This window comes from Dendrobates tinctorius, unplaced genomic scaffold (genome assembly GCF_039654945.1).
Source record: "Dendrobates tinctorius isolate UK_male_01 unplaced genomic scaffold, ASM3965494v1 ptg000127l, whole genome shotgun sequence".
In the NCBI taxonomy this organism is placed as follows: Eukaryota; Metazoa; Chordata; class Amphibia; order Anura; family Dendrobatidae; genus Dendrobates; species Dendrobates tinctorius.
In genome coordinates, this window is record NW_027361795.1 from 6,378,073 (window position 1) to 6,403,713 (window position 25,641).

The 25,641-nt window shown below is 44.8% G+C and overlaps 1 protein-coding gene across 5 annotated transcripts in view; it reads right to left on the reverse strand.

Moving 5' to 3' along the window:
- AMPD2 (adenosine monophosphate deaminase 2) overlaps positions 1-25,641 on the reverse strand; it is a 213,174-nt gene that overhangs the window by 106,211 nt on the left and 81,322 nt on the right. For 2 of the 5 annotated variants that reach the window (XM_073542451.1, XM_073542450.1), the window contains exons 2-3: positions 3,023-3,150; positions 2,617-2,747 (exon numbers count right to left, since the gene is read on the reverse strand). In XM_073542451.1, the coding sequence (XP_073398552.1) occupies positions 2,617-2,747; positions 3,023-3,150 (259 nt within the window). Of the gene's footprint in view, positions 1-2,616; positions 2,748-3,022; positions 3,151-14,140; positions 14,291-14,401; positions 14,532-25,641 lie in introns of those variants that run through there. The other 3 variants (XM_073542455.1, XM_073542454.1, XM_073542453.1) reach the window with 3 other exon arrangements.

Here is a 25,641-nt window from a genome sequence, read left to right on the forward strand (position 1 = left end):
AAGACATAACAGAGTAACACATAATTCAACAGATACCAAGAAGAGTGAGGGCCCTGCTCGTAAGCTTTAATCTGAGACAAAGAGTTGGGGCTAGTCCTGGGCTAGTCCCTGCTGTACTGAGCATGTGTCAGTTGTCAATTCCGATGTATGACTAGTAGGATCTTGTCACTGTGCAATATTCTTTTTAATGCACAGTGACAGTGCGCTCCCTCACTGGATGTTTTATATGTTATTTTTTACAGAGTTCACAATGCAGTTTAATGGACATGTTAACTTTAATTTACAAGTCAATAGAATTCTGGTAATACCAAATTTATACCTTTTTATGTTTTATTACTTTTTCACAATGAAAATCACTTTTTAAAAAAAGAATAACTTTTTTTAGACATCTTATTTTAAGAGCCCTAACTTTAATTCCCTGCTTACAGAACTCTAAGATAGCTTGTTTTTTTCATAGCGTCTTTTTGATCACTTTAGTTTATTTTATTTTTTTTTTACCAAGATTAATTAAACATCAAGTATGGCATAGTTTATCATATTTTTTAACAGTGTTCACTCTACAATCAATTATGGTTGGGGAGCCATGTCATCTGCTGGTATAGGTCCACTGTGTTTTATCAAGACCAAAGTCAGCGCAGCCGTCTACCAGGAAATTTTAGAGCACTTCATGCTTCCCTCTGCTGACAAGCTTTTTGGAAATGGAAATTTCAATTTCCAGCAGGACTTGGCACCTGCCCACACTGCCAAAAGTACCAATACCTGGTTTAAAAACAACAGTATCACTGTGCTTGATAGGCCAGAAAACTCGCCTGACCTTAACCCCATAAAGAATATATGGGGTATTGTCAAGAGGAAGATGAGAGACACCAGACCCAACAATGCAGACGAGCTGAAAGCTGCTATCAAAGCAACCTGGGCTTCCATAACACCTCAGCAGTGCCACAGACTGATCGCCTCCATGCCACGCCACATTGATGCAGTAAGTGATACAAAAGGAGCCCCGACCAAGTATTAAGTGCATTTAATGAACATACATTTCAGTAGGCCAACATTTCAGATTTTAAAATAATTTTTTCAAGCTGGTGTTATAAAGTATTCTAATTTACTGAGATAATGACTTTTGGGTTCTCATTGGCTGTAAGCCATAATCATCAACATTACCATAAATAAACACTTGAAATAGATCATTCTGTTTGTAATGGCTCTATATAATATACGAGTTTCACTTTTTGTATTAAAGAACTGAGATAAATTAACTTTTTGATGACATTCTAATTTTGTGAAATGCACCTGTATTTGGAGTTTTGACCGCTTATTAAAACTACGTTTTTTTATTTTGACAGTTTTAGTATAACACCTAAAACATTTTTTTTTCTTTTTACAGTATGTTCTAGTCCTACAAAGGGACAGGAACATGCAATCTTTTGATCGTATTGATAATACCGTGTACGATCTTTGCTGTACAGTGCATTATCTAACCAGTCAGTGAATGCCAGTTATCCTATCAGGCCCTGGGATCTAACTGGGTTAAGGGTATGGCAAACACAAAAGACAATATCAAGCTTCCTGTTTCAATAGCAAAACTGTCAGAACCCCACGATCGTGCTGCGGGGTGACAATAGGCTGGCAAAAGGAGCAATATTCCCTGATCCAACTCCCACATGCTGTTGTCCCCATCAACAGCTGCACCTGAGGGGCTAAAGTGCTGTGATAAGCACCATGTCTGGCAGCAGGCGCCCAGCAGTCTATAACTCATGTGCCCATGCCATACATCAGACATAAATGTTCGCCCGATTGAAGGAAATTACCTGAAATCTGGACACACACAGTTAAGTCCATTTGTAGGAAGAGGTTAATGGGTATCTACAAAGATTACAACTCATCACTTATCCGCAGGATAGATGATAGACTACTGATCGCTGGATGTCCCTCCACTGGAAACCGATCAAGAGAACTTGGCGATACATGCTTGGCTGAATCTATGGAGTATGCACACTTCCACTCCATTTAAAGTGTACAGAACTGATGGAGATAGATGAGCACTCAACGGCCATTTCAAATGGGGAACTGAGCATATCCACTCATGACCAATGGGGGTGACAGAAGTGGGACCCCAAACGATCACCAACTACTTATCTTGTAGACTGATAATAAGATGCAATCTTAGTACTTCCCATTTTTATGTTTTTCACTCTTTGTTGCCTTAGGCCTCTTTCACACTTCCGTTTTTGACAATCAGTCATGATCCGCCAATTTTGAAAAAAAACGGATCCGCCATTTTTCTTTGCGGATCCGTTTTTTTCCCCATTGACTTTCATTATTGGCGGATCCTGACTGATTGTCGTCCATTGTATCCGGTTTTTTTGAGGATCCGCCACAATGTTAGTGTCCGTCAACATCCTCAAAGATTTCCAAACGGAGCTTGCAACGTTTTTTTGGCCGGTGGATCCTCCACACACTGAATTAACCACAAAATCTGTCTGTGTGCCGGACAAAAAAAACAAAATCTCTCTCTCTCTCTCATTTCCTCATTTACATCAGTTGAGAACGGATCCTGTCAGCTTTTTTGGCGGATTTTAACTGATGCAAATAACTGAACTGTGAAAGAGGCCTTACTTGATATCTTGACTTATTTGTCGCTCTAGACGCTGTCTCCTCTCCTCAAGCTTCTCAATGGGACTTTCTTCTGGAAATTCATATGGAGCAGAACGCATATCGCTGTCAGCAAGGGAACGACTGAACAGTTCCTGAGGGAGAGACGACAGACATTATTTGACAAGTTCAGTCTACATTATTAGTGGAGTCACCCACTTGGTGCTCTGTGAGAGCCGTCCTTGCAACACATGGACTATATGTATGGACTACATTATCCTGTCCGGCTACAGTTCTTTTGAGCAAACAAGACTTTTCTGGGGGTGCCAGGTGCAGGCCCAGTGGAGATCGGTTTAGTGCCCTGGTGGAGGGGTCGAGGGATTTGTCTTTTAAAAAAGATTTTTTTTCTGAGAATGGGCATTTTTATTACCTCTGCTATTTCTTTATATTTTCCCTCCATGGATGTTCTTAACTCTCGACTCAGCTGCTTTAGACTATGAGGAGTACCAGAAAAGGATTTGGCTGACTGCAGTAGGTGGAGTGGAGACCCCCGAAAATCTGAAAGAGAAGTGTTATTATTTTAATAAAAATGTCATACAATATCTTTGTGTGATTGCTATAATATATGCAGGGTTAATAATGACTACAACTTAAAAGGCCCTGAGATAAGTTGTTAACATTCAATGCGAAAATACTCATTTTAAGGCCATGTTCACATGTTCAGTATTTTACATCAGTATTTGTGATCCCAAACAAGGAGTGGGACAATCAGAGGAAGAGTATAATGGAAACACGTCACCACTTCTGTATTTATCACCCACTCCTGGTTTTGGCTTCCAAATACTGATGTGAAATACTGACCAGATACTGAACATGTGAACGTGGCCTAAGGCCAAGCTCCCACAAAGCACAAATGCTCCATTTTTTCCACTGCATTTTTAAAAGCAGAAAATCGGATGAGTTTAACAGATCATGCAAAATGGATGTGATTTCATGAAAACTTATAATAATCAGGCAGCAACACATAGTTGAAAGAAGAATATACACTCCTCATCTCACAGGTCTCTGCAGAAACGTACGGTATATATCTTTAAACACTTCTAGATCTCATATCACGGCAGTCAGTGTGGGGCGACAGCCAGAGCTGATAGCACTGTGAGATGAGATCTGGAAGTGTTTGTAATGATACATAACTCAGCTCTTCTGTATCTCTACACAGTAGCTGCAGAGATCAGTGAGGAGAAGAGAGCGTGATTGTTTTTCCACCTGTTTGTTGATACTTAACCTCGTGCAGAGAAAAAAAGTACACGCCCCAAGACACAAATCTCTGTTAACATCCAGTTGAACTTTACGTATATTATAACCTAATCTGTACAAGCTAATGTCTCCACAGTGGACATAAATTAGAAACTACATTTTACTCTGCTCTACAGCCACTAATCCATGATATGGCCACTGTAACCTGCTGGTGAAAAGTATTATTTGAGGGAACATTATATAATCCTGTTTCCCTTATTTTTGGTGCTGCAGCATTATAGGTTGACTTAAATGGGAAAAAAACATGCATAAGCAGTAATTTGCCTTTTTTACTTGTAGTAATGCCATTAAGATATTCATAGGTGCGGTTCTGCAAGCCGTTCCTCAAACTTTTTTTTTTTTTTTTTTTTACAAATCTCATCGATTTTTTAAAATATCAGCAATTTTTAACTAATTATTTTGTGCAAAGAGTAGCAAACAACTAAACAAATCTTAACAATGTGATTGGCTGCAGCAATGATGAGCGCTGTACTTGTAACATCAGTACAGCAGCCAGTAAGCAAGGTCTGCAGCATCGGAGGAGAGCAGTCACTGGACCTGGGGAGTACAGAGCTCTGCAGCAATATCCAGATTGGGGGAAGGGTGCACGCTCGGCCTCCGCTCTGTTGTCTGTGATGGTGTGAATGGAGTGGAAGCCTGGGATGCGCACCTCCGTTCCATTCAGGACATACCTTCACAGCCTCATTCTTTGTTGGACCCCAGCAATCAGAAAGTTATTCTTTATCTAATAGTTAGGGGATATTTAGATTTTCTGGTAATAACCCTTTAATGACAAGTTCATTTTATTCTGCAGGTCATAATGATTACAATGACAGCAAAGTTGTATTTTTGCTATGTTTGAATGCCAAATTAAATTGCCCTTTTTCTGTTTTAAATTGTTTTTAGGTCACCATATTCTAAGACTTATACCGTATATACTCGTGTATAAGCCGACCCGAGTATAAGTCGAGGCACCTAATTTTGTCACAAAAAACTGGGAAAACGTATTGACTCGAGTATAAGCTGGGTATGCATTGTCCCCTCATCCCCATCCTTGTCTGCATGGCTCCTCATCCCCATATCCTTGTCTGCATGACTCCTCATCCCCATCCTTGTCTGCATGACTCCTCATCCCCATCCTTGTCTGCATAGCTCCTCATCCCCATCCTTGTCTGCATGGCTCTTCATCCCCATCCTTGTCTGCATGGCTCCTCATCCCAATCCTTGTCTGCATGACTCCTCATCCCCATCCTTGTCTGCATAGCTCCTCATCGCCATCCTTGTCTGCATGGCTCCTCATCCCCATCCTTGTCTGCATGGCTCCTCATCCCCATCCTTGTCTGCATGGCTCCTCATCCCCATCCTTGTCTGCATGGCTCCTCATCCCCATCCTTGTCTGCATGGCTCCTCATCCCCATCCTTGTCTGCATGGCTCCTCATCCCCATCCTTGTCTGCATGGTTATTCATCCCCATCCTTATATGTATGGCCCCCATGAGAAAAGCATTAAAAAAAAAACAACAACATCCTACTTACCTTCTCTGCGCACCTTCGCAGCATCTTGTTAAGATGCCAGCAGCTGGGCGATCACGTGTCCCCGCTCATTAAGGGAATTAATATTCACCTCTTTCTACGCCTATGGAAGTGGAGAGAGGTGAATATTCATTACCCTGTTTTGTTATCTTTTTACTAGCACTACATTGGTTAGGACTGCTCTGAAGGGTATACCTTGGCGTTTGGTGGAGCGGCTTAGGCCTGTTTCACACATACGTTATTGCAGTGCTCCACGTGCGTCGAACGTCTGTGGAGAAAATCCAATCTACACGAAGATTTCATCCATTATAAGTTTATGCTTCGAACATACAACACTGCTCTTCACCTCTCCTAACAAGCCTATTTCAACACCCTCATCACCTCACTGTCCAATAACCCGAAACGTCTCTTTGACACATTTCATTCTCTACTCAACCCAAGAGTACAGGCCCCAACCACGGAGCTCCGAGCTGACGATCTGGCCAATTACTTCAAAGAAAAAATTGATCATATCCGACAGGAAATTATCTCCCAATCATCTCATACCATGCACTGTCCTCCCTCCCCCACTGCATCTAGCTCACTCTCTGATTTTGAACCAGTCACAGAAGAAGAAGTAAGCAGACTCCTTTCATCTTCTCGCCCAACCACTTGCATCAGTGACCCATTTCCGTCACATCTCCTCCAGTCCCTTTCCCCTGCTGTCACCACTCACCTAACTAAAATATTTAACCTCTCTCTCTCTTCTGGTATCTTTCCCTCCTCATTTAAGCATGCTATCATACATCCACTACTTAAAAAACCATCCCTCGACCAAAACTGTGCCGCTAACTTTAGACCTGTCTCTAATCTTCCCTTCATCTCTAAACTCCTGGAACGCCTGGTCCACTCCCGTCTTATCCTCTATCTCTCTGATAACTCTCTTCTCGACCCTCTCCAATCCGGCTTCCGCTCCTTACACTCTACTGAAACTGCCCTCACTAAAGTCTCTAATGATCTACTAACAGCTAAATCTAATGGTCATTACTCCATGCTAATTCTCTTGGATCTCTCTGCAGCATTCGACACTGTGGATCATCAGCTCCTCCTCACTATGCTCCGTTCCATTGGCCTCAAGGACACCGTTCTCTCCTGGTTCTCCTCCTATCTCTCTGACCACTACTTTACTGTATATTTTGCCGGTTCCTCCTCCTCTCACCTTCCCCTTACTGTTGGGGTTCCTCAAGGATCAGTCCTAGGCCCCCTCCTCTTCTCCTTGTACACTGCCCCTATTGGTCAAACAATCAGTAGATTTGGTTTCCAGTACCATCTCTATGCTGATGACACCCAATTATACGCTTCTTCTCCTGACATCACGGCAGCCTTTCTAGAAAACACCGGCGATTGTCTAAACGTGTGTCTAACATCATGTCCTCACTATATCTGAAACTGAACCTGTCAAAGACTGAACTCCTTGTGTTTCCTCCCGCTACTAATGTACCTATACCCAACATTGCCATTTCTGTGTGTGGCTCCACTATTACTCCCCAGCAACATGCCCGCTGTCTTGGGGTCATACTTGATTCTGAGCTTTCCTTTGCCCCCCACATTCGATCACTGGCTCGCTCTTGTCATCTGCACCTCAAAAACATTTCTAGAATTCGACCTTTTCTTACTTTTGAGTCTGCAAAAACTCTTACTGTTTCTCTTATTCATTCTCGTCTCGACTATTGTAGCTCTCTTTTAATCGGCCTCCCTCTTACCAAACTCTCCCCTCTCCAATCTGTCTTGAATGCTGCAGCCAGGATCATATTCCTCACCAATCGTTACACCGATGCCTCTACCTTGTGCCAGTCATTACACTGGCTACCCATCCACTCCAGAATTCAGTATAAACTTATTACCCTCACCCACAAAGCCATCCATAGCCCTCATCCACTGGCTACCCATCCACTCCAGAATTCAGTATAAACTTATTACCCTCACCCACAAAGCCATCCATCCACAAAGCCATCCACCACCCTACATGTCCTCCCTTGTTTCAGTATACCACCCTACCCGTGCCCTCCGTTCTGCTGATGACCTGAGGTTAGCATCCTCAATAATCAGAACCTCCCACTCCCGTCTCCAAGACTTTACATGAGCTGCGCCAATTCTTTGGAATGCACTTCCCAGGTCAATACGATTAGTCCCCAATCCCCACAATTTTAAGCGTGCCCTTAAAACGCATTTATTCAGACTGGCCTATCGCCTCAACATATTAACCTAATCTATCCCTGTGTGGCACAGTCAAAAGTTTTACCATAACCAGGTTCCCCGCATCATGTTCCCACATGCTTTATGCATCCATTAGCCCTCTGTGTCTGTACTGTTACACACTTAACATTATGGCTGGTCCATACAATCAGGGCAACTGTTAACACCCACCTTTCGTGTCTCCCTTTTTTTTCCTCATAGATTGTAAGCTTGCGAGCAGGGCCCTCATTCCTCTTGGTATCTGTTATAATCTATGTGATTATTGTTATGCTGTAATGTCTATTGTCTGTACAAATCCTCTCTGAAATGTAAAGTGCGGCGGAATATGTCGGCGCTATAGAAATAAAATTTATTATTATTAGTTGGCAGCCGCCAAAAAGGCGGAGAACGGATCCGTGTTCGTAGAGACACCAACGGAGGCACCGGACCCCAGGTGTGACGGGATCCGCCGATACAGAAAATTTAAAGGAACCGCAGTCCTCAAAACAACAGGACCACCGGCGATGCAGTGGATAATCCCGGGAGCTGCGAGAAGAAGATGATCCCGGGAGCCGCGAGAAGATGATCCCGGGAGCCGCGAGAAGAAGATGATCCCGGGAGCCGAGAGAGATTTTGTTTTGCTGCGGCCAGTACGGTATTTAGGGTTAAATCTCCAGGAGTAACATAAATGCGGATGCAACGTTGAAAAAAACGTTGCATTGTCCGTCCAGTGATGTGAGCGGACGCCAAAATTTTGGCAGATCCGCAAAATATCGGATCCAACGGATGAACATCCGTCAAGTTCCGCCGATAATGCAAGTCTATGGAGGAAAAAATGAATCCGCCAAGAAAAATGGCGGATCCGTTTTTTTCCCCAAATCGGCGGATCTTGACTGATGCTGACAAACGGATGTGTGAAACAGGCCTTGATATGTTTTTTGCAAAAAATGTATACTAACTAAATACCCTGTTTTGTTATCATCTTTTTAGTAGCACTTGCTGTTTATTGTTAGATATTTTTTTACAGCAGAGTATTTTTTCACATTTGTTGTACTGTGTTTCTTTGTGTTTTAGTCTCTTGGTGGTGTGAATACTGTCCTACCGAGTTATTCACAATGTGCATGGCCCATGCGTTTGTCTTGTACCTTAATGAGCGGGCAGCCACGAGAGCCCGGCAGCTGCTGGAAGCCCGGCGGCTGCAGCTGTAACTGCGTGCGCTCTAAGAGAAATTAATAGTCATTGCCAGCACAGTGAATATTCATTTCTCTTTAGCAGTGGGCACAGGCCTCCTGCCTCCTGTGACCCGCTGCTGCCCCTCCCCTGCCATCTTCTATCACAATGACTAATGGACTAATTTTGGTGACACAGTTCTAGTTTTTACTGGTACCATTTTAGCACACATAGAACTTTTTGATTGATATTTCTTTTTTTTTGGAATGGGAACTGAACAAAAAAATGTAAATCCATTGTTTTTTTCTTTTTTAATGGTGCTCACAATGACGGAAAAATAAAGTGTTGCTTTTTTGGTTTAAATATTTTTGAGCCACTTATTTACATGTAACTAATTGACTGAGAGACAGTCAACTGGAAATCAGGAAGGCAAACCCAAGTGCCTGCTTCAGGTCCCCATCAACCAGTGTAACACATCAGCACTGCACAGATGCTGTGTGGGAGTTGCCAATAGGATAACAAAGCCTCTGTCTAAGGCCCCTTCCCTTGTCCATGTTTGCAGTACGTGTAGCATGTTTTTCATGGATACCACACACACCCATTATAACCTGTGCTGCTGTAACCACATGTAAACCACATGGAGACGGCCATTTTTTACCGGTAGCACAGATGACAGGGGCCAATGCAAGTCTATGGGTCCGTCTAAATACGCACAGTACACAGATGCCATCCGTATGCTGTACATGTTTAACGCTGCAAAATATAGGAGAAGCTTTGTCATTTCTTTTGCCATACCGGAAAAACGGTGATTGCCCACTGATGATACACTGATGACACCAGTACTGTTACCATTTTTACCCATACAAGCTTCCAGTACTAGAGGCATCCGTTTTTTCATGGATACCACACGTTCCCATTATAACCTATGTGTGAAGCTAGTAACTACTCACGGATAAGCCGTGAGGCTGGGTAGTCAAAAGGTCCGATGTCAAAAGCCAAGAGAGTATGTCACAGACAGAGGGGTGAGACGCAGGCATAGTCAGGAAACAGCCCGACGTCAGAAGTACATGATGGTAGCGGATCACTACAAAAGGAGTAGGCATTGGATGGTCAAGACAAATCCTAGGTCACCACACTGACAGGCCAGCGGACACCATTCCTAGATTGGATGGCAGAACTCTCATTCACTGTGTCTAGACACTCAGACAAGAGGAATCGTGACACTATGGTGATCTTCACATGATTTTCACAAGGACTGTGTTTTCGTGTGAACCACATGGAGACACGTGTTTTTTTCTGGTAGCACGACAAGGGCCAATACAAGTCTATGGGTATGTGAAAACAATGTACAATATACGGGTGGCATCAGTGTGCCGTCCATGTGCTGCATGTGTTTAACATTGCAGAGTATAGGAGAAGCTCTGAAATGTCATTGTTCATCCGTACTGGAAAAACATAGATGGCATACTGATGGCATACTGACAGCACACTGATGGCACCGGTACTGTTTTTTTCTGGTAGTAGCATTGCATTATTTCTTTATCCATACCAGAAAAACACAGATGGCACACTGATGACACCAAAACTGTTTTTACAAATACCGGTTTTATACGGAGGCGATAAGGGGGCCTAACCAACTAGATACTGGAGACACTAAAGACCACGGCATCTGCAGAGTTTAATAACAGGTACTGGGGTTATCTCTGATCTTGGAAGTTGAAGCAGCGTCAGCTATAACCAGAGTGATGCTCCAATTCTGCAGTGCCAGGCAGCACTCACTGAAGGGATAAATTATTGTCAGATGTCTGAGATGTATGTGCTACCAAGTGGCATCTGCCACCCATAGGCTTCTATGTTGAGAAACATACCCTGCTCAGCAGAAGATGAAGCAACACAGTGGATCAGTGATTAGCTCTGTTGCTTTGCAGCGCTGAGGTTATGGGTTCAGTATCCCAGCTAGGACAACATTTGCAAGGAGTTTGTATGTTCTCCCCATGTTTGCGTGGGTTTCCTCCTGGTTCTCTGGTTTCCTCCCACACTCCAAAGACATACTGATTGGGAATTTAGATTGTGAGCCCTTATGGGGACAGTGATGATGTCTGTAAAGCGCTGTGGATTATGATGGCGCTATATAGGCAAAGCACCGTAAAAAGTATACCAGCCATATGAAAGTCAAAGTGACAAACTTTTGGTCTCAGTCTAGTGAAAGGAGAGTATGGATCCTGGAATACATATGCTACAAGGGGTGTTAGAAGCCCAAGATCAATCAAAACATTACTGCCAGGATGATTTTTAGAAAGAATGGTCCTGTTCATAGACACTGCTGTTATTTCCAAGTTATGGTGTCCCCTGGTGTTCTTTAATCCCCCTAGGGCAGGGGTGGGGAATCGTTTTTCTGCCAAGGGCCATTTGAATATTTATACCATCCTTCGGGGGCCATACAAACTCCGCCCACAAATTACATCCTGACTCTGGCACTGGTGTCAGGACGTAATCTTTCATTGCATGCCCTTCAGTGTTCAGTAGTGAACACTGCATTTGTGTGCTCACTGAGGAAGAAGAAATTAATGAACTGTTGGCAATCAAAATATAACTACCTGCCAAAGTACTGTGGTCCCAGCGAATCTGCCCGGGGGCCGATTTAAAGGTCATCGAGGGCCGTAAATGGCCCTGGGGCCTGAGGTTCCCCACCCCTGCCCTAGGGTATGTGCACACGTATTTTTTGGTGCTGCGGATTTGTCCCCGTGGATTTTGTAGAAATCTGCAGATAAACTTCAGGTCAAAAGACCTGCGGTTTGCCTGCGGTTTATCACCTCTACAATGGACGAGATGGTAAACCACAGCGGAATCCGCAGAAAAGTATTTAAAACCACAGCAAAACCGCAAGGAAAGTTCCGCAACATGTGCACAGCGGTTTCCATTTTACATAGAGTAAAATGGTACTGTACAACGCAGCAGATTCTGCTGCGGACCCGCAGGGCCAGAAACGCTGCGGATCTGCAGCAAAATCCGCAACATGTGCACATAGCCTTATATTGACAAATCACAGTCTCAAAGCCTGGCCACCCAGGTGAACTTGTATACAGGAGGCAGAACAGATTACAGTCAGTGAGAATTCTCCCCAGCACTGAACTCAGAAGAGAAAGTTCTTAGATGGAATGAAATGAACACCAGGGGGCGCCATACAAGCCTGTCACACAATATCCTGATAGTAGACACAGAAGCATTTAATTACATTAACTCTAATTGAAAATCATCTGATCTTACAGGGCTTTTACAGACTCCAAAAACCACTCTTGGAACAGCCATGAAACAAAGTGTGCACCCCTGTAGTATTCAGGGCAAAGAGAGATCGTGTCTCCCACTGCATAAAGCACCAGATTTATAAAGGGGCCATAAAGTAAAGGTTTGTAATCACTGAAAACCCGCTATATTTCCCATATTTGTCAGTAACGGTTCTACAACGTTCAACTAACTTCGATTACACTCATGATGACTTTGTATAACTTCGATTGCACACATCTGTCATCTATAAATTACATGTTATTTCTGGTAATTTCAGGACTGATTGGGGAGCAGATTATTGGCACAGTCCCAGCCATACATCACCTATGTCCCACAAATCGCCCATGGGCCACACACCACCCATGCGGCACACATCACCTATGGGGCACACACCACCCATGGGCAACACACCACCTATGGGGCACACACCACCCATGGGACATACATCACCTATGGACCACACATCGCCTAAGTGCCACACATTACATATGGGGCACACATCACCTATGGAGCACACGTCTCCTATGGGCCACACGTCGCCTATGGGGCACACATCTCCTATGGGGCACACATCGCCTATGGGGCACACATCGCCTACGGGGCCACACATCGCCTATGGGCCACACGTCAGCTATGGGCCACACCTCACCTATGCGCCACACCTCACCTATGGGGCACACGTTGCTTATGGGGGACACATCTCCTATGGGCCACACGTCTCCTATGGGCCACACATCACCTATGGGCCACACGTCTCCTATGGGGCACACGTCACCTACGGGGCACACATCTCCTATGGGCCACATGTCTCCTATGGGGCACACATCGCATATGGGCCACACATCGCCTATGGGCCACACGTCAGCTATGGGCCACACCTCACCTATGGGGCACACGTTGCTTATGGGGGACACATCTCCTATGGGCCACACGTCGCCTATGGGGCCACACATCACCTATGGGGCCACACATCACCTATGGGGCCACACATCACCTATGGGGCACACATCGCATATGGGCCACACATCGCCTATGGGGCACACATCGGATATGGGGCACACATCGGATATGGGGTACACATCGCATATGGGGCACACATCGCATATGGGGCACACATCGCATATGGGGCACACATCGCCTATGGGGCACACATCTCCTATGGGCCACACGTCGCCTATGGGGCCACACATCTCCTATGGGCCACACGTCGCCTATGGGGCCACACATCGCCTATGGGCCACACATAGCCTATGGGGCACACATCGGATATGGGGTACACATCGGATATGGGGCACACATCGCCTATGGGGCACACATCGCATATGGGGCACACATCGCATATGGGGCACACATCACCTATGGGCCACACATCGCCTATGGGGCCACACATCGCCTATGGGGCACACATCGCCTATGGGGCACACATCGGATATGGGGCACACATCGCCTATGGGGCACACATCGGATATGGGGCACACATCGGATATGGGGCACACATCGCCTATGGGGCACACATCGGATATGGGGCACACATCGGATATGGGGCACACGTCGCCTATGGGGCACACATCGGATATGGGGCACACATCGCCTATGGGGCACACATCGGATATGGGGCACACATCGGATATGGGGCACACATCGCCTATGGGGCACACATCGGATATGGGGCACACATCGGATATGGGGCACACGTCGCCTATGGGGCCACACGTCGCCTATGGCAGAGAGCTAGATAGCTGCTGAGATGGCAGGAGGCAGAGATAACTGATTGCCGTACACCGGATAATGGACGGTAAGGACAGAGCTAGGACAGCAGCTTGCGTCCTGCCATCATCACCCTGATGTGCGGGCCCCTGCTCTGCCTCGGGCTCCCCAGGACATGGAGAGCTGGTACAGTCCCGTCACTCTCCGTCCCCATCACGGTCCTCTAGTGTCACTACCGATCGTGTGTACCCCGTCCTCTGCCTCCTCCGCACCGCTTTCTAGGCGACCTGTCATCTTCCCTTTGCCCTGTAAACCCCGAGGTTCCCCAGTACTTAAGAACTAACCGTACAGCTGTTCCAGAACTGCTGCATAGAGCCGGCTGTCTCCCCTCTTCTCTAGAGGAGTATGGAACTGTCCGAGCCGCAGTCCCGAAGAAGTAAGAGGAAGAAGAGGCTAGGACTGAACCAAGTGGTGAAACTGAGGAGGAAACCTTGCATACCCGATGATCAGCTGCAGAGCTGCTGTGTGCGGGAGGAAGGGGGAGTTGTCACACAGAAGCGGACACAGATGAGGACGGGCATGTGAGCGCTGCCAGGGAAGCTTACCGGCTACGTGGGGAGCGCCGTGTCAGTCACTAGGCTGGTGTGCAGGGATGACGCTGCAGCCAGGGGAGCCCCATCTGCTGGTCGCGCTTACACTGAGGCTAATGAGGATGTTATATAAGACACAAGGTCAGGCTGCCCGTGAATAATGGAGGATGGGACGTGCCAGCTGTGGGGTGAGGGCAGCTACCCAGGTGTATGTGTCAGGCCGCGGTGTCCATCCCGTGACACATACACATCACTCAGCAGGGGCTGGCTGACACATTTTGGCCTGGGGGGCAATCACACAGTAGTGGCCCATGAGTTGTGGCAGCCCACCTTTAGCCTGCTTATCTCTGGCCGCTACATTAAGGGTACGTGCACACGTTGCAGATTGGGGTGCGGATTTGGCCACGCGGATTTTGTAAAATCCGCAGGTAAATCTGCAGGTCAAAAGACCTGCGGTTTACCTGCGGATTGCTCTGCGGTTTTGCCTTGCGGTTTTTCATCTCCTCAATGAAGATGGCAAACCGCAGCGGAATCCGCAGAAAGAATTGACATGTGAATTCTTTCTGCAGTTTCAAAACCGCACGGAAAAATCAGCACCGTCTGCACTGCGGTTTTGTATTCCCATAGGGAATAATGGTACTGCAGCGGCCGGAACCACAGCAGAATCCGCAGCGTGTGCACACTCCCAGCACACTACTAGGTCAACGAACTAAATGCTTGGCTCGATAAAATAAAGCCTTAACTCCCCTTCCGTACTGGCGCCGTTCCCACATTGTCGGCACTCGCGCGATGTTGTGACACGTGACCCCGTTGACCAATCAGCGCTGATGTCACATGAAGTTTAAGCCAGGGATCAGCTGCAGCAAGAACTTCCTCTTTATGTTGATTCCATACATAGGCAGGGACATTGACGCCAGCGCTGATTGGGCATCGTGTCACAACACCGCAGGAGAGCCCCGGGGAGAGCAAGTGCCGATGCCCTGGGAACGGCGCCGGCACAAGTGGTGAGTATAGTCTTTTTTCATTTTATCAGGGCCAAACATTTAATTCAAGAAGTGAATTTTTTAAAACAGCAGAGGTAAAAGGCGGTCAAAATAATGGTGGCTGGTACATAGATATGGGAACAGAACGGAGCTTACTACATAGATTCAGGAACAGAATGGAGCTTACTGCATAGATACAGGAACAGTACCAAGCTTACTACATAGCTACAAGATCAGGACCCAACTTACTGCATAGCTACAGGAACAGAACAGAGCTTGCTACATAGATACAAGATCAGAACCCAACTTACTGCATAGATACAGGAACAGAAAAGCTTACTACATAGAAACAGGATCAACACCCAGCGTAGGCCTGTTTCACACATTAGTTTTTGTGTTCAGTGAAAATTCGCTAAAATGGCGGATCCTTTCCTGAACTGACCACAACGTTTGTCACCGGACCGTTATCTAAACGGATCCGTGAAAGGAAGAATTTTAAAGGAGTCGCTGCATGGGGAAGGAGAGAGTGAGTTTAGGGTTAAATTTCCAGCTGAGTGAAGTCTTTCAGTCATGCGCAGTGAGAAGTGCGGATCCTGCCGCCCGAAAAACGTTACATGCTCCGTTCGGGCATGTCGGCGGACGTCAAAATTTTGGCGGATCCGCAAAAAAAGTTCCAACGGATGGCCATCCGTCAAGATCCGCCGGTAATGCAACTCAATTGGAAAAAAAAACGGATCCGCCAAAAAAAATGGCGGATCCGTTTTTTGCAAAACGGCGGATTTTGACTGATGGACAAAAACTGATGTGTGAAACAGGCCTTACTGCATAGATACAGGAACAGAACCAAGCTTACTACATAGATACAAGATCAGAACCCAGCTTACTGCATAGATACAGGAACAGAACAGAGCTTACTAAATACGGTAAATACAAGTGCAGAACCAAGCTTACTGCATAGATATAGGAACAGAACCAAGCTTACTACCTAGGCACAAGATCAGAACCTAGCTTACTGCATAGATACAGGAAAGGAACCAAGCTTACTACATAGATACAAGATCAGAACCCAGCTTACTACATAGATACAGGAACAGAACCGAGCTTACTACATAGATACAGGAACAGAACCGAGCTTACTGAACACGGTAAATACAAGTGCAGAACTAAGCTTACTGCATAGACACAAAAACAGAACCAAGCCTACTACATAAATACAGAACCAGAACTGAGCTTGCTACATACGTACAGAAGCAAAAACAAAGCTTACTAGAGAGATGTGGGAACAACATGATGTCAGAATAAAAAGTTTGTGGACTGGAAACTGCAAATTATTCTCACACTTGCCTAATTCATCAAACAGTAAGTTGTGTTGACAAAAACTTAATACTACACTAAAGTTATATAGCGAGGTCCTTTTGCACACCACCTTAAAAAAAAAAACTTTTGGAAACCTCTTCACCTTTAGAAAATATATTATCATTATCACACACTCTGCACTAGTCACATCGACGCTCTTTATGCAGTTTGCTTACCATACTTAAGGGGGTTTTACACATAGCGATATCGCTAGCAATATCGCTAAAGCGTCAACGATTTTGTGACGCAGCAGCGATATTGCTAGCGATATCGCTAGGTGTGATACCTCCGACCGGCTCCCCCGCTGTCTGTCGCTGATCGCGCAGCTCCATTTCTCGTCGGGCGCTTCCTGCTGGCGCCGATGAGCGACGCGTGGACGTGGACGGGAGGACGTCAGGATCGCCGCATCTGAAAGGTAAGTAACGACCGCTGTATCGCTGCTGCATCGCTGTGACATCTGCCTGTGTGGCAGCTCACTAGCAACCATTTAGCGATGCACCAGCGATCATGACCGTGTCGTATCATGGTCGGGATCGCTGGTGCATCGCTAAATGTAAAGGGGCCTTTACGATTACGTGCCAATACTTTTCTCAATTGAAACAATGAGCGAAGCAGATAAGAAAGCGAAAGGCAAGTGATTGTTTCTATGCACATTGCATATGGAACCATAATGTGACGAGCGCAGAGAGTGTGAAAACAGTTGAATTCTAATAGTACATTACACAATCTAATAGTACATTACACAATGTTAGGAGTCAGAGTGAAATCCTACATGTATATTGGATACCTCTTTATAAGGAACTTGTCATCTTAAGAAATGCTACTTATCTGCAGATATAGGGTTAACCAACCCAATAAACAAATCCTATCACTTTTACTGCACAGTGTCTGGAACAAAAAGAAAAGAAAAACAGTAACTGAATTGCTGGGTTTTGTTCATTTTGTGTCTGAATAATTTGAATAAAAAGCACTCAAAAAATGTTATGTACCCAAAACTGGTACCAAAAAAATCTGCAACTTGTCCCGCAAAAAAGTAAGCTCTCATAAAGCTCTGTTCACCAAAAAATAAAAAAAGTTACAGCTCTCAGAATATGGCGACAAAAAACCCCACTTTTTATTAAAAAAAAAAACCATCTTTATTGTTTGATAGCAGCAAAACCTGCTGTCTATTTATTCATTCTACCCCAAAAAAATCGGAATAAGGCTTGGCTCACATTTATCCTGCGCTCTCCGCTGATCGCTTGCGTCAGGGTTTCTGTGTAAATTCCCCAAAACCGCGATTCAGACAAAACCCCGACGGAGCCACTAACTGATGGAGTCACTTTGGACTGGTCTATGGTCCAGCGGTTTCCCATCATTGTAGGAGTCTTTTTAGCAAACAAGTATGGGCGACCACATATCTCTGCACACCTAAAAAGTTGAAGACTGCTAAAGCAGACGCCAAACGGAGTACGAAGTGTCTCCATCTGCCTCATGGTGGATGAGTCCCTTGGGGGTTTCATCTAAATCACATTTTTGTCGGTTTTACACCGAAATCCCACGTAAATGCTCAGCATAGGGCACAAGAATGTGATGCCAGCCTTATTCTGGAAGCGATCAAATAATATTATGTACCCCAAAATGTTACCAATAAAAACCCTAATTTATCCCACACAAAACCAGCCCCCACTCAGGTCCGTCATCTGTCACTGGAACTATAGTGGGTTCCAACGTTACTGGTAGAACAAAGACTGGAAAAGTGACATGGCTCCTGCCACCTCAAATATACAGTAACTCAGTGAATTCTGCGCTCCCAAATTCAAATGACCCCTCCTCCTGAGCCCCAATGTGCTTAAACCCCAGTAAGCGACCACGTTTGGCATTATTTTAATGGAGAGAAGGCACTTAATTTACGGGTGCGTATCGCCAGAAGCACAAGCTGGCCATAATGTATGGGTACTAGACTGTCAGATAGCTGGGCATAATGTATGGGTACTAGACTGTCAGATTTGCAATTCTCCAGAATATAGCTTGGCATGGACATTACAAAACTGTCATTGTAGCCGTAGATGAATTCATTGAGAGGTGCAGTTTCTACAATGGGGTCACGTTTGGGGTTTTTCTGCTGTTCTGGCACCTTCGGGGCTCCGCAAATGTCCGCAAACTATCCTAGCAAAATATGTGCTCCAAAGGCCAAATAGTGCTCTTTACTTAGGGTGTGTGCACACGCTGTGGATTCTGCTGCGGAATTTTCCACGTGGATTTTGCAAAATCCGCAGGTCAAAAGACCTGCGGTTTATCTGCGGATTAGCCTGCGGTTCTCCCCTGCGGTTTGACACCTGGACAATGGAGTAGGTGTAAAACCGCTGCGGATTCCGCACAAAGAAGTGACATGCTGCGGTTTTGAAACCGCAGCAAATCTGCACGGAAAATTCTGCACTGTGTACACTGCGATTTTTGTTTTCCATTGATTATAATGGTACTGTACACTCTGCTGCGGATCCGCAGCAGAATCCGCAGCGTGTGCACACACCCTAAGTGTGGCCTAACAGTAATTTCTGACAACATATGGGGCAACACCATGTTCGGGAGAAATTGCACAAGAAATTGTGGTGTCTAGTTTCACCTGTGTCTCAGACAAATTTGCAGCAAATACAAAAATTATATTTTTACCACTAAAATCTAATATTTTCACGTCTCAATGTCATAAAATTCTATGAGGCACCTATGGGTTCAAAATTCTCACTAAACCCCTGGATGAATTCTTTGCTGTTTTCACGTCAGGGGCTCTTTAAATGTGACACAGCATGTGACACAGCATTCACAGTCTACCCAGGCAAATGGCTCTCTTTCCTTTCCTAGCCCTGACATGTGCCCAAACAGAAGTTTTTGACCACATACGGGGTGCTCCATAAAAAAAAGGGTACAGCATCCAGTCCAGGTGAAAACAATAAAACTCGATCTTCGACCATTAGGGTCTTTTTCAAGCAAAAGACCTTAAGGATCGAAATGTTGCAATATGGCAAAATAAAGATCAACTTTTATTGTTTTCACCTGGACTGGATGCTGTTCCCTTTTATTTTTGGTATGTATTTTCCAATTGGGTTCACTGGACTCTGAACGTGCATCCCTCTCTTTGAAGTGCTGTCAGCTGCTGCTTTGTATTTTTTGTACATATGGGGTATAGTCGCGTTCGGGACAAATTGCGCAGTAAACTGTGGGGTCCATTTTCTCCATTATTCATTGTGAAAATAACAAATTTTGGGCTAAAACAACATTTTCGTGAAAAAAATGAAAATTTTCAATATGACTACCTAATGTTATCAATTTTAGTGTAGTACCCTGTGGGTTCACAATGCTCACTGTACCCCTGGATAAAATCCTTGAGTGGTCGTTTCCAAAATGGGGTCACTTGTAGTTTTTTTCACTGTTTAGGCACATCCGGGGCTCTCCAAACGCGACACGACACCCGCAGACCATTCCATCAAAGTCTGTGTTCCAAAACGTAACACCTTTCCGAGCCTATCAGTATACTCAGGACAAATTACACAACAATTTTTTTGTCCATTTTCTCCTGTTACCCTTGTGAAAATAAATTTGGGGCTAAAAGTACATTTTCTGGGTAAAATGTGATTTTTTTTATTTTTACAGCTCTACATTTTAAACTTTTGTGAAGCATCTGGGGGTTCAAGGTGCTCATGACACATCTATATAAGTTCTCGAAGGGGCCTAGTTTCCAAAATGGGATTATTTGTGGGGGTTTTCCACTGTTTAGGCACATAAGGGGCTCTCCAAACACAACATGGCATCCGCTCTCGTCAGTTTTTGTGTTCAACAAGTTAACGGCGCTCCTGCCCTGCCGTGCGCCCAAACAGTGGATTTCTCACACATATGGGGTATCAGCATACTTGGAGGAAATTGCACAACAAATTTTGGGGTCCAATTTTTTTCGTGTTACCAATGTGAAAATAACTAATTTGGAGCTCAAATAAATTTTTTTGTGAAGTTTGTTCATTTTTTCTTTCCACATTGCTTTATAGCTCCTGTGAAGCACCTGAAGGGTTAATAAACTTTGTGAAAGTGGTTTTGAGTACCTTGAGGGGTGCAGTTTTTATAATTGTGTCACTTTTGGGTATTTTCTGTCACATAGGACCCCAAAGTCACTTTAAATGTGAGGCGGTTCCTAAAAAAAATGGTTTCTTAAATTTTGTTGTAAAAATGAGTTATCGCTGGTCGAATTTTAACCCTTATATTTCAAAAATTGTGCTAATGTGAAGTAGACATGTGGAAAATATTATTTAATAACTATTTTGTGTGACATAACTCTGATTTCAGGACATAAGAATTAAAAGTTTGAAAATGGCAATATTTTCTAATTTTTTTCCCAAATTTCCGATATTTTCACAAATAAACGCAAGTCATATCATAATTTTTAACACTGTCATGAAGTACAATATATCATGAAAAAACATTCTCAGAATCAGTGGGATCTGTTGAAGCGTTTCAGAGTTATAATCACATAAAGTGACACTGGTCAGAATTCAAAAATTTGGCATGGTCATTAAAGTCACAATTGGCTCGATTACTAAGGGGTTAATGCAGACAGGTTTTTTAATAGCGTGTTTTGAAATAGGTGAAACAGAGGGAAGATTAAACATATAGTATCTATCTACAAGCACCATTGTGGCCATTAAACTCCACTCAGTTGGGGGTGAATTCCCAATGCGCATTTCACTTGTTGATACCTCGCTTTCTCAAGGAAAAATAAGAAAAATGTTCACTGCAGGACATTTTGAACATGCAACCACATATCACATGACTCCCAGCCCTCCAATGGGATTGGAGTATTGGCACATGTACAGATCTATGCACATGCACCGCATCCACCCTCAGCCAGATCAGCAGCACGCATGCCAGGGCAGAAAATGCCGAGGCCCCTAGGCATGGGTGAACCGATGGGTAGATGCTGTGGATGAACAGGCACGCAGACCGGCGCATGCGCACGCCAATCCCTGGGATGAATCACAACTATTAAAAAAAGATCATATGCCATCATACAGAAAACCTTATATCATGTGATGAAAAACAAAAGGAGAACGTAAGGGAACAAACCAGAGAAGTATAAGCATATATAACATTTAGGTATGATATACAAAAAGCGACGAATTCCTCTAGATAAGTAATCATGAGCCACGGTTGTCATAAGATATCACAGGTATCCACTCCCAGACTTTGTTGATTGTGAATTATAGTCACTCTCAATATGAAAGAATACAGATTTATCATGTCCAAAAAATGGAACTGCAGATGAACAAAAAATTTTACAAAATAAATACATAAATATAAAACTTAAAAACGAAATAAACATGCATGTGGAAGTGGTGACAATTGTCTGTTATCGAAAGGATAAAAAACGAAGTGTTTCATTAAGGCCAGAGGGGGTCAATGTGCCCAAGGAAACAATACATCTCGCCTCACATTTTCCTAAGAGCTTCCCTACGTCTCCTCCCCTTATACTAGTGCGAACGACATCTATCCCTAGTATGACGGGGGATTGGTTTCAACTTTGTGATATCAGCCACTGTCCTAGCCACAGAAATGTCCCTCACATGTTCCCATGTGGTAAGTCCTACATAAATTTTAGGCCAACGACACGTGGCATAATACACTGCATTGTTGCTATTACGCGTTATGTGATGTTTAATTAAGAAATTTTGGAGTCCATCAGCAGAATGGAATGTAGAGCTGCAAAGAACATTGCTGCAGGAAAGACAAGGGCCGCACAAGAAAAGACCAAATTCGAACCTCTTCTCCCAGACAAACTTGCCACTGCAGGTGTATGGTGGTTTTTGACCAACATGTCTTTTACAGTGGGTATGGAAAGTATTCAGACCCCTTTAATTTTTTTCACTCTTTGTTTCAATGCAGCCATTTGGTAAATTCAAAAAAGTTCTTTCTTTTCTCATTAATGTACACTCTGCACCCCATCTCGACTGAAAAAAGCTGTGTGCTTAGGTTCATTGTATTTTTGAAAGGTGAATCTTCGGCCAAATCTGAGGTCCAGAGCACTCTGGAAGAGGTTTTCATGCAGGATATCTCTGTACTCGGCCGCATTCAAATTTGGTATCTTTGGCTCTATTTATATTTTATATGGTATGTGAGTGGTGTGCATTAACCTAGACTGTCTGGACTTTCCACTTTTTCTTACATCTATATTTGATCGTATAAATCCATCTTATTACACTCATGAAGATAGTCTAAGCAAGTGGATACAGGCCAACTGGCCCTCTGTTTCAAACCTTACATCCTATAGGATGATATAGGAGATCAGGGACAGCTGTCGCACGAGCGGGGGCGCCATTCTCGTATTTCTTAGGGTGCCAACCTCCGCATCTAGGTAGGTGTTCAGACAGTCAATTTTCTATAGGGCCAGGTCACTCTTTTCTACACACCGGCTGAGTGAAATTGTTATCAGGTGGTAGCACTAAGCATCAATTTTTAATATATTCCCTTTTTTTGCCCCTTCCTCTTTTCATTTTTGTTGAGGTTTCTCTGGGCTAATAATTTTCTTGCAGTATTTTTTAACTGCTTGGATTTAGATTTTTCTGACCAGATGACTGTACTGGCAGATTTGGCTGGTTAGATTTGTTTCATTTGCAATATATCTTCTCTTCCCAGCAAGGTTAATAGCCCAGTTTTTGCTAGGCTTAATAATAGGGGGTATCTGTACAATTTTTTATTGTTGTTCAATGTACTTAATAAAAGTTATATTTTAATAGGGTTTTTTCAGTAAGTCAGTTATAGGTAACCCTTGAATATATACAAGTTTGTAAGTTCAAACCGCCAACTCCTCAAATTTCCTGACTCCAACTCCCTCATACATGGCTCATGTTTAAGTGATACATTTAGAGCGCCCTGCGGGTACTCGGTATCGGGCCCGTCGACTTCCATGGGGGACGGTGTCACGACGGCGGCAACCCGGTCCGTGGCCCAGAGGCATCCAGTAATAAAATAGGGGAAAGTTGTGTGGTATTTATGTGGTAAAAATGAAAATAAAGTTATTAGATGGTGAAATACGTGACGCCACCTGTGGTATTCTAGTCAGAGTTGACCAGCGCTGCGGTGTTGCTTCTCTGGGATGGATGTTGGGCGCAGCTATGATGTTGTTGCCCTCCACAGGTAGGGCTGTAGTCCCAGGCCAAAGATGTTAAATAAATAGTAAAAATGGCTGTGAACGTTGGGGTCAGAGGCGTATCCAGGGGGGGCAGCCGGGGCAGTTGTCCCGGGCGCAGGCAGCAGGGGGGCGCAGTCGGGCCGCCCGGCCGCCTAATGCAGCGGTCTGCAGTGTCTCCCCCCCGGCGGGTGCGTTCTGCCGCTACCAGTCCTGGGAGTCGGCGGTTCTCTGTGTCAGCTGTCAAGCTGACAGCCAGCGCAGAGAAGGAGGCCGCGCCGGCTCCCAGGCAGCAATTGTACTTGGGGTTTATACTACAGACACCAGTACAATTGAAGCTCTGACCGCCGGGTCAGAGCGACGTCAGCAGCGTGATCAGGTCATGTGATCACGCTGCTGACGTCACTGCCGGCGCCCAGAGCGAACGCTGGTGGTAAGTGTGCTCCACTGTGGAGCTGAAGAACCACCGAAGATGGGAGATGGGGGGGTGTTCATGGGTGGAGATGGGGGTTAATGTGTGGGGGTTAATGTGGGGATGGGGGTTAATGAGTGGAGATGGGGGTTAATGTGTGGGGGTTAATGAGTGGAGATGGGGGTTAATGTGTGGGGGTTAATGTGTGGGGATGGGGGTTAATGTATGGGGATGGGGGTTAATGTATGGGGATTAATGAGTGGAGATGGGGGTTAATGAGTGGAGATGGGGGTTAATAGTGGAGATGAGGGTTAATGAGTGGAGATGGGATTAATGTGGGGATGGGGGTTAATGAGTGGGGGGTTAATGAGTGGAGATGGGATTAATGTGGGGATGGGGGTTAATGTGTGGAGATGGGATTAATGTGGGGATGGGGGTTAATGAGTGGGGGGTTAATGAGTGGAGATGGGGGTTAATGTGTGGAGATGGGATTAATGTGGGGATGGGGGTTAATGAGTGGGGGGTTAATGAGTGGAGATGGGGTTAATGAGTGTGGGGGTTAATGAGTGGAGATGGGGGTTAATGAGTGGAGATGGGGGATTAATGAGTGGAGATGGGGGTTAATGTGTGGAGGGGTTAATGAGTGGGGATGGGGGTTAATGTGCGGGGGGATTTGGAGTGGGGGTACATAATGTGTGGGGAGATTTGGAGTGGGGGTACATAATGTATGGGGGGATTTGGGAGTAGGGACGAGGGGTTATTGAGTGGGGATGGGGGATGGGGGGATTTGGAGTGGGGATGTTATTTAATGTGTGTGGGGAGATTTGAGGACACAAAATGAAGAGTATGTATGAGGAACCAGTATGGGGGATGGGTGCAGACAATAAGGGGTGCGAACGGGTGAATGTATGTGGACACAGTATGGGGAGTCGGGGATATGTGTGAGCAGACAGTATAGAGAGTGAGGGGGTAAATATATGATGAGACAGTATGGTGAACAGAGGGATGTTAGAGGTGGGAGGGGAATAGTGTGAGCAGACAATATAGAGAGTGAGGGGGTAAATATATGAGGAGACAGTATGAGGAGGGAGGGGAATAGTGTGAGGCGACAGTATATTGCAGATATTTGTATTTAGGAGCATTATAATAACACTTCTATCTTTAAGGGCATCATATGGAGATTTGCTGCAGAGACCGGAGAAGATGGAAGTCTGCAGAGATGGCTGTGGATGAGAAAACTCATCATGGGGTCTGGACAAGAAGAAGAAAAGGAGAACGACTCCAGAGACGACGTCATCTATAAGGTACCTGGATGTAAATATTATTTGTGATACTGACTTATTCTCATGCTTTT